The sequence below is a fragment of the Anabrus simplex genome, chromosome 5 (genome assembly GCF_040414725.1).
Source record: "Anabrus simplex isolate iqAnaSimp1 chromosome 5, ASM4041472v1, whole genome shotgun sequence".
NCBI classification, from domain to species: Eukaryota; Metazoa; Arthropoda; class Insecta; order Orthoptera; family Tettigoniidae; genus Anabrus; species Anabrus simplex.
Window position 1 is genome coordinate 36,285,507 of NC_090269.1, and position 12,390 is coordinate 36,297,896.

Sequence of the window (12,390 nt, forward strand, 5' to 3'; positions counted from 1 at the left end):
AAGTGGAGAGACAGATAGAAGATAAGGAAGTGCTACTGATGGGAGATCTAAATGCACAAGTTGGAATGGAAAGACGAGGAAAGGACGATGTTGTAGGGCCCTTTGGATATGGAAATGTAAAACCAGAAGGCGAACTGTTGGTGGATTTTTGCAAGAGGAACCAAATGATTGTTGGAAACACCTGGTTTAGGAAGAAGAACAGTCAGAAGATTACATGGTATGGTTGGGGAGACAGACGAACAAAGACCATGATTGATTATATAATCATCGAGAAGAAACACCGGAAGAAACTTTTAGATGTTACAGCCATGCCTGAAGAAGCCTTTGGTGGGGATCATAGAGTGGTGATAGGAAAACTGAAAGTGAAACCCCCATTAAGAAGAGAGAAAAGAATTAAAGTAAGGAAGTTGAAGAAAAAAAGCATACAAGAAGAATTTCAAAGGAAAATAATACCTTTGGTACCCAGGACGGAGATGGGGAATGTTGAAGAGGAATGGAAAAGATTTAAGGTTGAATGTGCAGAAAATGTATATGGTAGAACATCTGGAAATGTGAACGACAAAGAGACACACTGGTGGAATGACAGGGTAAAGATTAAAGTGAAGGAAAAGAAACTGGCATGGAAAGCATGGAAGACATCTAAGACTGAAGAAAGTGGAAGAAAATATATGGAGGCAAAGAATTTGGCCAAGAAAGTAGTGGAGGAAGAAAAGAGGTAAAGCTGGGCCTTGTTCACACAGAAATTGAGAGATGATATGCAGGGCAGCAAGAAATTATTGTATGGTATCTTAAGAAACAAAAAGAGAGATCAAGTAAACATGAAATTTGTGAAGAATGAAGATGGCATAATATTAACAAAGCCAGAAGAAATAAGAAATAGATGGAGAGAGTATTTTCAGAAGTTGCTGAACAGGAGAACTAATGACAATCATTCAACGGACCACCAGGAAAGGCAATTAGTTGATGAAGAAATGGATAAAGAAATTACAATGAATGAAACTGAAATGGCAGTAAGAAAGATGAAGAATGGAAAAACTGCTGGAATAGATGAAATTTCAGTGGAGATGATAAAGGCAGCTGGAGCTGTAGGCCTGCAGTGGACATATCGAGTTCTCACGATTGTCTGGGAGAATAAGGAGATCCCTGAGGATTGGCAAAAAGAATAATCATCCCAATTTTCAAGAAAGGTGATAAGAAAGTATTGATGAACTACAGGGGAATTACTCTGATATCCCATGTTGCTGAGATAATGGAGAGGATACTGGAAAGTAGGATAAGGCTGAGGGTTGAAAATCAGATACAGGAAAATCAGTTTGGTTTCAGAAGTGAAAGGTCAACAATGGAGCCCATTTTCATTATGAGACAACTAATGGAAAAGCAATGGGAGTATGGGAATGATATGGTGATGCCATTCATTGACATTGAAAAGGCATATGACAGTGTCCCCAGGACTAAAGTTTGGGACAGTCTGGTGCAAAAAGGAACTGGACAGGAATTAATGAAAATGATCATGGCAATGTACAAGGAATGTTCCAGTTGTGTGCAAACACAAGTTGGCAGGACAAGTTCAAAATCGCTAGTGGGCTGAGACAGGGAAGTGTTCTATCGCCAATCCTGTTTACAATAGTAATGGATGACATCATGAGAACAGCAAAAGCAGCATATGGAGGAAGAGAAATGAACATGTTATTTGCAGATTATATTTTGATTTGAGGAGTAGAGGACATGAATGTTCAAGAATAGTTGGATGTGGTGAATGGGAAGATCGAAGAATGTGGATTGAAAATAAGTGCAGAAAAGAGTAAAACTCTTCTTATGAGTAGAGGGGAGAAAGAAGGGATAGGTCAGATTAGACTTTCAGACGCTGTGAGCTTGCATCCAGGAGATAGTGGGTTTGAACCCCACTGTCGGCAGCCCTGAAGATGGTTTTTCATGGTTTCCCATTTTCACACTAGGAAAATGCTGGGGCTGTACCTTAATTAAGGCCACGGACACTTTGTTCCCAGTCCCAGCCCTTTTCTATCCCATCGTTGCCGTAAGACCTATCTGTGTCGGTGTGACGTAAAGCAAAATAGCAACAACAACAACAACTACAACAAGACTTTCAGACAAGCCCCTGGAAGTAGTGGAGACGTTCAAATACCTGGGGAGTGAATTCATGGAGAAAGCTCGACTGGATACTGGAATTAGTAAGAGGATTCAAGCTGGAAGCTGTTTCTATCATAGTGTAAGAAACATGTTATGGGATAAAGATGCGCCAATGGAAGCCAAGGAAACTATGTACAAGATGTAATACATACCCATAACAACTTACAGAGCAGAAACTTGGACAATGACAAAGAAGAATGAGAGTCGAATACAGGCAGCTGAAATGAAGATCTTGAGGAGTATGATACAGAAGAGTCTGTCTGTTAAGTCATCAGCCCAGAGGCTGGTTGGATCCTCAAATAGCACCACCAAAGGCTATGCAGTCATAGGAAAACCACAAAAACCAATGGCAGTACCTAATTGAGGCATACTAGGCAAGACGAGGAGTGAGGTAGTTTGCCATTGCTTTCCTCGCTGGGCCAGGCAGTGCTATTGTAGCACGACTGACCCTATGAGCAACACCTTTCATAACACTCAGACGCACTGGTTGTGCTCTGGATGCCATTACTCAGCACGACCCACACCCCAGCAGCTTCCATATTGTCACAGCCATGGGTGAGACTGGGACTTCAGTGGAAGCTACACTTTGCTCTGGCCTGTGCCAAGAGATGGATGCAAAAGTCCTGCATCCATCAAGAAATGACAGCAGGCAGAACAGAAGAGTAGAAGAGAAAAAATAAGGAATGAGAAAATCCGAGAAGAAGCTGAAGTAGAAAAAAAAAAGAATGATAGAATAGAGAAGAGCCGATTAAGATGGTTTGGCCACATAAAGTGAATGAGTGATGAAAGAATGCCAAAGAAAGGTGATGGAAATGCAAATGCAAGGAAGAAGAGGCCGCAGGCGACAACGATTGAGATGTAAAGACACAATCCAACACAGTATTAGAGAAAGAAACCTGGACTGGGACACAGTGTTGGAGGAGGAGTGCTGGAAAGACCGAAGAAAGTGGAACCATATTTGCCCCTACCCGGCTATAGCTGAATAATGGGAAATGATGATGATGATGATGATGATGATGCTCCAGTAGTATAGCTTTCGTAACAAACTTAAATGGAGTGACATTGTTCATATGTCACTCTGGATATTTGAGTAATTCAACAAATCCGTGAAAGTGACAGATATGAAGTTTCTCAAATGATGCTCAGCATTTATAAATTTATTGGAAGGAATACTATATACATAAATCTTTAATAATTAAATTGTAATGAAATTGGAGGAATGAAGGCAGTATTTTTATTACACTCATTTAAATGCTGATTTCAAATCTGAAAACCGTTTTGCTCTATCTCAGGCTCTATCTCTTACTGGGTTACTGGGTTATTCAGTGAAATCCGGCAAATAAAACTGAACTTTCCTGTGGCTAATGGCATGCTCCTCAAAGGTGTAATTTATGCTGTGAAATTAAGGAATTCAAGACCTTTTCCTGTTTTTGTGCAATTTTACCCGATCTGCCTCTTGTGGCGAGGGCTCTAATCTGTGTTGGAAATCACTTTCCTTTCACATGGGATGATAAAGAACATTTTCAGAGCTAGGAAAAATGTGATCATACTAAGTGGTAATAGCAAAAATTTGTGACATGGTAAGTGAGGTATATTATCGATTTAATACGACGTGAATCGAGTCTTCGAATTTATGATGTGCTAAGCGAGAAAACATCTTAATGAAGAACGCACTAACAAGGTTTCACTGTATTTGGAAAAAAAAAAATTGTATCCAGATGATTGGAGTAAAGGAGTAATAATACCTGTGTTTAAGCAGGGTGAACAAGGAAGTACGTGATAATTATAGAGGAATCACACTCAAATCTCAGGTAGCTAAAATATTTGAAACAGTACTAGAAAAGAGAATGAGAAGAATTGTGGAGAAACAATTACAAGAAGAGCAATATGGCTTTCAAAATGGAAGATCAACACTAGATCCCAGCTTCAGTATGAGGCAGTTAATTGAAAAACATTGTGAATACGGAAGAGATAATGGTGAATACATTCCTTGATTTAAGAAAGGCTTACTATAGAGTACGCAGATCAAAGGCATGGAAAGTAGTGCAACAAAAATAATTTGGAAAATAAATGACACGATATGTGAAGATATATACTAAAATTGTTGTAGTAGCATCCAGACACATATGGGGAGGAGAGAGTGATTTTGGAATCAACATGGACTATGACAAAGATGTGTGCTGTCACCACTGTGAAGGAAGCAAAGGTAAAATATGGGAACAGGGAGCTGAAATAATGCTGTCTGAAGATGATGATGTGGTGAAGGGAGCAGACAGAAAGGAAGTAAGTACAGGGTGTCTGAGAAGTCCCTGTATTCCCACGTCAAAACAATAGGATTGTATAGTGGAGTATTTATATATAAAAACTATGTATCCAGTGGATCTGCATATACACCATTGTGCCTTACACAGAGTTCTATCCATCTCCATGTCATTGACATCTTGCGGAGCATCTCAGGAGTTATGATTCAAAAGACTTCCTCCACACGTTTGTGGAATTCTTCATTAGTCCTGTACGCATGCTGAGCCACATGGGACTTGATTACTCCCCATAATGAGTTATCTAGTGTGGTAAGGTCCAGATTTCATGGTGGCCATTTCAATGGGGCTGGAGATGTTGCTGAACCATGTCTAATCCATTAGCCTCGAAAGTGTTCTTCATCAAGGAACTCATGCACCTGCATAGCAAAGTGAGCTGGAGCCCTGTCGTGCGGTAAGCACACATGATCCATGATTCCCTTGTCTTGATGAAGTATTAACCAAGCTTGCAACATGTGCAAATAAGAATTTCCATTTAAATACCCTTCAAAATAATATGGTCTGAACAGGCATCGTGATGATATCCCAACCCATACCATAACACGAGGCGGGTTCCTTCCCAACTCTTGCATATAATGGGTATTTTCCTTAGACTAAAAAACCTCATTCCCCCTCTGTGAACTGCGATATATTGCTCATTCATCAGAAAATAACACTCTTGAACGAGACATGGCATTTGGAAATTGTGCCTACAAAGCATGGCGGCTGCAAATCCATGCTCCATGTCATGTCAGGTAATTCATTCACAAGCATCAGTCTAATTCTTTTCAGTTTCAAATGTATCTTTTAATGTGGTCATGCATTGTTAACCGTGGTAGTTGAAATTCAGCTGCTCTTTTGCGAAAGGATTTAATTGGAGATGGTTGGACTGATTGAGCAACAGTGGCACATTTTCTTCCCGCGTTTTCTTACGTCCAATTTGTGGACTAACTAAGACAGTTCTGGCCTTTCTCGTTAGTTCTGCTTTTGGAAATTTGAAAGAGGTTGTTAAATTAGTTCCAGTGAAACAGTTAACAGGTTTACAACTAGCTGATATTGCAAAACGTGTTATCAGGGAAATATAGGATTGTGGACTAAATATTTTGTCCATCATAGCCGATAATAATGCTGTAAATTGTGCTATGTTCAAAGAACTAACCAAACATTCTAATAGTAATTACTGGTTCCATATTGATGGAAATCCCCTAAAAACCTTTCTTTTATATGACAGTGTCCATGTATTGAAAAATATACAAAATAACTGGCTGAATGTAAGTGGCATTAACAAGTCATTTATTATACCTGTATGGGAAGGTTTAGACTCATTTTCAAATGTTTCAAGTTCAGTTGATTGTAACCCTGATTTTAAAGAGGTAACTCAAGCATCATTCAGTGACATAAGAGATATCTATAAAAAGGGGTCCGATTTACTGATTAATTTTGTACCAAAGTTAACATTTAAAAGTGTTTATTCAAATTCACTTGAATGAATGTCAAAGGGTTTCTTTGGTTACAAACCTGTTTCATGAATCTACAGTTTCTGCCCTAAACAAGTATTATTATAAAGGTACTGCATTTTTTGTTAGAATAATCCTAATATGGTGGTCCATTGTTAATATGAAGCGGCCTTTCGCCTATGTTGTTAATTGTAATAGTCTTCAAATGCCTTTCAAAAATTCCGAAGATAAAAGGTTGGCTTTTCTAAAGGTATTCCTCCAGTGGTTGTCCAGATGGAAACAGAATGACGAAAATGACCCCTCAAAAAAGAATTGTCAAACCAATGAAACTTACAATGCATTATACATAACAACCTATGTATTACGTGAGATTATTATTTATGCTCTACATACTGTGAATCCCTCTTATGTGCTAACTAGCAAATTTCAGAGTGACCAATTAGAATCCAGGTTTGGCCAATACTGCCAATTAACAGGGAGAAATTATAATATATCAGTTACTCAGGTAATGGAGGCCGAATTGAAAATAAGATTAAAAAGCATACTTGGCATTCATTCAGCTATTTATGGGGCAGTTACTTTTTCGAAAGAAATGATAATGTCCTTTTCCGATACAAATTCAAGGAAAAGTACAAGCAGCCTTTCGTCAGTTACTGTTGACAATACCTTTTACAGTATTTTAGAAGACAAGCATACCGAAACATACATTTTGATGAGTCAGGTTTTATTTATGCCTGTGGTTACATTTCGTTCAAGCAATGCTCAAAAATAAAATGTGGCTTTGCTGAGAAATAAAGAGCAAATAAATGACAGCAACTTCAATCAAATAAATAGGGGTGGACTTTCAGTTCCTGCAGATTTTATTATATCAGTGTGTAAACATGTTATTGGAATTACACAGGCACTAATCTCTGATAAGTTTGAGGAACAATTTTTGAAATGTAAATGTAACGATCATCGCCAAGTAATTCAGCATCTTAGTCTACTTGGCATTTTATCAGATATTGAATTGTCAGAAATTGCCGAGAAAACTTGTGCCTGTGGATGTAATGTTATGACAATAGTTACAACTATTGCCTTAACAATGAGTAACATTTTGTTAAATAATTACAGGAAGTTGAGGACTGAACGGGTAACTTCTCATACTAATCACAGAAAACTCGCTATTCTTTGCTAGAGTAGGCCTACCTGTGGTATTATGTTTCTGTAAAAATGTCCAATAAAAATTGAGAGGAAATTGGTTTTGTTACTCCATGTGCTCACTTCTCACTATCCTTTCACTTTAATGCTGATAATAACAAATATTTTATATCCTTATTTCAATTCCTTTTGTAGTGAAGCAAACGCGTGCCAAGAGCTGGCAGTGGCCATCCCAGGCTAGAGAAATGCGGGGTTGCAAGATCGAACGCCGCGGCCTTATGTAAAGTCAGCTATGCTCATGCACTTATTTAAACATGAATCAAGTGAGAAAACAATCCATAAACAAACTTAAACTGTGAAAATCCTGGGAGCCTGTAATGCTTCTCGAGTGTCCAATAGAGGGTCAACACTTCTGTTGTTAATTCATTTTTAGTGCTGTATCCTGAATCTGAAGTCAGTCACTGTCTACAGATGTTGATGGAGTCATGACATAATTGCAGACAACTGGTACTTTATTAACAAGGCCTAAAGAGTCCTCTGTATGTACCCCTTTCAGAAAGAATAAAAATGAGACATTTCTAGGAACTTACGGATATCCTTCTGCTTAGCAAGAGCTGTAATCTGTGGGGAAGGGTCTGAGCCAATTGAGAGGATACAGATGAGAGGAGTGCGAGGCTCAGACTCCATCCATGTAGCTTCTAAGTCCAGGATACGAGCTTCTCCATACTCTGGGCCAAGTGAGTCTGGAAGAGAGAGAATAAATACAGTATCTGGTTAAGGCCGGAAGGCTCAAAAGGGCAGATGGAAAGGAGGGGAGGAAGTAAAAGGACCTATAGGCAAAGGAAGAAAGGACAAGTGGACATTTTAAGAAATGTCATCCTACTTTTTTTTTTTTTTTTTTTCATAGACTTCAATACTGTAGATTCCAACAGATACCTTCCTATTGCCGATACCTCCATTCCTCAAACTGTTAGACTTCTTCCATTTTCCTTCTGATTAGTGTTAATAGAGGATCATTGCCCAATTGTACCTCCTCTTAAAACAGTAAGGCATCTCCAGAATCCTTCTTGAGAGGAGATCTGGTCTCTAGTTGCTGCAGATCTTTAATTACATTTGTGTTACCATTATGATATTTTATTTATTTAGTATATCCTTCCATTACCATAGACTGGTTAATCATTAATGAATATGGTATAATTATTTATTAGTGTTGGAATGTTGAAGTTTTCTCATAAAAAATAAAATGTCATGTATCATATCTTGTACATATTTTAGGAATACAACATTGAGGTTATGTGTTGGTAATTCATATTAATTTAGTCAAGTGGTTTATCTTCATTTGTTTTATTCTTTGGATATTTTGAATTGCTATGTGTGTGTGTGTGTAAGTCAGTTGTAGTCAACAGCTCGTAATAAATGGATGTGTCATGAAGCTGGTGTTTCAATGGTATAAGTTTTGTCCTAAACGCGGTGTAAGCGAGCAGAAATGAAGATATTTTCAACAGGTTATGGGCCCAGAGCTCCAGAGCGCCAAATCGCCGCAGTAAATTTCGGTCAATATAAGTGGAAATGGAGCAACGAGAATTAACGTCGGACGAAGCAAGTTGTGACATTATTGACGGTAAAAATGGCGACCTCGTGGACCGGTGAAGAAACACTGAATAGGAATGTGGCCAAGCTTACAGTGGAGAACTATTTTTCGTGGGCATTAAAGGTGAAACAAGAGCTGTTGTTGAAAGATGTATGGGAATCAGTAATAGGGTATGAGGATACGCCAGGTTGTCAACTGCCTCAGACAGAAACGAGACGACGAGCGCGAAACAATGTGATCGCGTTAGCGGTTATTTTCAAATATGTCGGAGAAGATTTTGAAAGTGACATTGCAGATATTGAATCAGCGAAAAGGGCATGGGAAAAACTGGACGAGTTGTGCAATGACGGAGGGCTAGTGAATGGTGCTATGACCTTGAAACAGTTAACTCATTTTGTGAAGCCGAAGGACATGAGTGTTCAAGAATACTTCGCAAAAATAAATCAAGTTTGGAGGAGAACTAGTAAAGCCGGATATGAATTCACAGATCAACAAGTTGCAGGAATGATCATCGGAAATCTTACAGAGGAATATGCAGCTTGTATACCTTCCTTGGAAGCTGATTTGGCGAAACTGACCATCTCGAAGGTGAAGGCGAGATTATTCACGGAGGAAAGCAGAAGGAAACTTCTGCAAAATGGAGGAAAGGCTTATGACACTGGAAAACGTGAGGAGGATGAAGCTCAAGCCATGGTTGTTCAACAGAAGCAAGATATCAAGAAAGAAAACGTGGGACGAGGAAAATATAGTTGCTACAATTGCGGTAAACAGAGACATGTATCTAAATATTGTCGCAGTACCCAAAAGTGCTTCAATTGTGGTAAGTCAGGACATTATTCAAAAGTATGTCCAACAATGAAGAGTGACGAACCATCGCAGGAGAGTAAATCAGTGAATGCGAGTGGAAAACTGGTAAGCTCAGAAATTATACATGTAGTAGATAAGGCGATGAGCATGGTCGTTTCTGTGGGAGCTGAGAAAATTTAAGATTGGTTGTTCGATTCAGGTGCGTCCCATCATATGTGTCCAACAAAGGAGATGTTTACAGACATGTTAACAAATGTAACCGGGAATGTAGAAATAGGAGATAACAGTAAGCTGGATATTAAAGGTATAGGTAAGATAAAAGTAAAAATGTCCACAGGATGGACAATTACATTTACAAACGTGTTGTATGTACCAAACTTAGGTGCAAATTTAATATCAGTTGGTAAGTTAACCAGCAAAGGTTTCAAAGTAGGATTTGCAGGTGAGAAAGCAGTGGTTGTAGATAAGAATGGAGATGAAACATTGTTTGTTGCAAACAGGAGGAATGATGTGTATGTAGTACAAATAGAGGGGAGAAATGATATTGCAGCTGTGAGTGACTGTGATCAAATGATAGATCAAGAATGTAATAACAATGTAGTATTTAAAAGTGTTGGGCAGGTTAGGTTGTGGCATGAGATATACGGACATGCACATTCTGAAGCCTTGTTTAAATTGCCTATGTTAGAATTGAAAAGGAGTAATGACATTAATACTTGTTCTGTATGCATTCATGGGAAACTAACAAGGGAGTACCTAAGTTTTGTGAGCGTAAGGTAGAAAAACCACTTGATGTTGTGCACACTGATGTAATTGGGAAAGCTCAATATGTTGTAACCATGATTGATGAATACTCCAGATTTAATGTGGCTGTATGTATGAAAAATAAGGATGAAGTATTAGAGGTGTTTAATAGGTATCAGGCAAATGCAGAAAAGTTACATGGTGTAGGAATTAAGGTGGTGCAATCTGACAATGGTACAGAGTATACATGTAGCAGGTTTGAAGCACAATTGCAAAAATGTGGTATTACTCATAGGAGGTCAGTACCGTACACTCCACAACAAAATGGATTAGCAGAGAGGCAGAATAGAACGATGTTTGATACTGTTAGATGTCTATTGATCCAGTCAGGGTTACCAAAGGAATTCTGGGGAGAAGCGGTAATGACAGCAGTGTACTTGAGAAATAGGTGCCCATCCTCAGCAATAAATTTTCAGATACCATATGAACTGTGGTTCAATAGGAAGTTGGATCAGGAAGAAATAGGTAGATTGAAAGTATTTGGATGTCAGGCATGGGCTGTGAGGGCAGACAGCAGGAAGTTAGATCCCAGAGCAGAGCCATGCGTTATGATAGGGTACGAGGCAGGTACTAAAGATGGATATAGGTTATGGAGTCTTGAAAGGGAAAGAGTAATAGTGAGGAGAAGTGTCGTATTTGAGGAGCAGATATTTCCCTTTAAGGTGAAAAGTCCTGGAATTGATATCAAGGAAAAGATAAATGTACCAAAGGCAGAGGGTAGTGAAACATACTTTGACATACTGTGCACTGAAGATCCAGAGATAAAATTAGGGACTGAGTTAGACACAGAGGACGGAGAGAAAACATTGGCTGTTGAGCCAACGACCGGAGAGGAACAACTAGAGGTTGAGTCTATAGCAATACAAGAGCCAGGTAATAGTCTGAGAAGGTCAATAAGACAGAGGAAAGGTAAGACTTGTGAAGATTGTAAGGCAGTGATGGAAGGTAGGCATGCAAATATAGTAGAACCTAGAACAGTTGAGGAGGCTATGTCAAGCCAAGAGTCTGGTAACTAGATGGAGGCCATGAAAGTGGAGATCAATGAGATGAGAAAGAAGGATGTTTGGGAAATTGTAAAAAGACCATAAAATGTCAAGATAATTAGTTCTAAGTGGGTGTTTTCATTGAAATATGACAGTGAGGGTAACATTCAGAAATATAAAGCCAGGTTGGTTGCCCAAGGTTTTAAGAGACAGATGAACCTTAGTTTTGATGAAACATTTAGCCCTGTTATAAAGAGGAAAACAATGAGACTGTTAATAGGTATTGCAGTACGTAGAGGCTGGACTGTAGAATATCTAGATGTAACTAGTGCTTACTTAAATAGTGAAATCAGTTGTACTGTATACATGGAGCAACCAGAATTGTTTGTAAAAAAGGATGTCCAAAACTATGTATGTAAATTGAAGAAAAGCATCTATGGACTACCTAATTCGAGTAAAGACTGGAATGCTTGTGTTGATGCTATAATTAGAAGACTAGATTTTAAGAGATGTGTCAAAGAACCATGTGTGTATGACATTATTGCAGTAGGTGACAAAGAGGTTGTTAAGTTGGTTAAAATAAGGTTGGCAGATGAGTTAGAGATTAAAGATCTAGGGAAAGCAACAAACTTATTGTCAATAAAAATAGAACAGACAAAAGAAGGGGTTATGTTGAGTCAAAGTTTATACATTGACAAATTACTTGCTGATTTTTCCATGAGGGACTGTAAACCGAGTAAGACTGTTTTACCAAGTGGGTATTCAGCAGCTGAAAATGATGAGCAGGAATTTGATTGTACCATTTATCGCAGTGCAGTAGGAAGTTTGCTATATTTGTCAAATAATACTAGACCTGACATTGCATTTGCGGTAAGTAAAGTTAGTCAGAATTGTCAAAAACCTAAGATTAAAGATTGGAAAGAAGTGAAGGATATCATGAGATATTTATGTGGTACTAGAGATTTAAAGTTGTGTTTCAAAAATTGTGAGGAGTCGGTACAAGTGTTCTGTGATGCAGATTGGGCAGGAGATACTAAGTCTAGAAGATCAGTGAGTGGTTATGTAACCACTGTGGCGGGGGGAGCAGTATCATGGTATAGTAAGAAACAGAGTTGTATTGCTAGATCTACCATGGATGCTGAATACATGGCAATGGCAGAGGT

General features: G+C 38.6%; 1 protein-coding gene across 1 annotated transcript in view; it reads right to left on the reverse strand.

Annotated features, from left to right (window-relative positions):
• The window catches only part of Dhc1 (Dynein heavy chain 1), a 443,578-nt gene that overhangs the window by 94,522 nt on the left and 336,666 nt on the right, over window positions 1–12,390 (reverse strand). Inside the window, exon 54 of the mRNA XM_068227758.1 lies at window positions 7,633–7,785. Within this exon, the coding sequence (XP_068083859.1) occupies window positions 7,633–7,785 (153 nt within the window). The remainder of the gene's footprint in view (window positions 1–7,632; window positions 7,786–12,390) is intronic.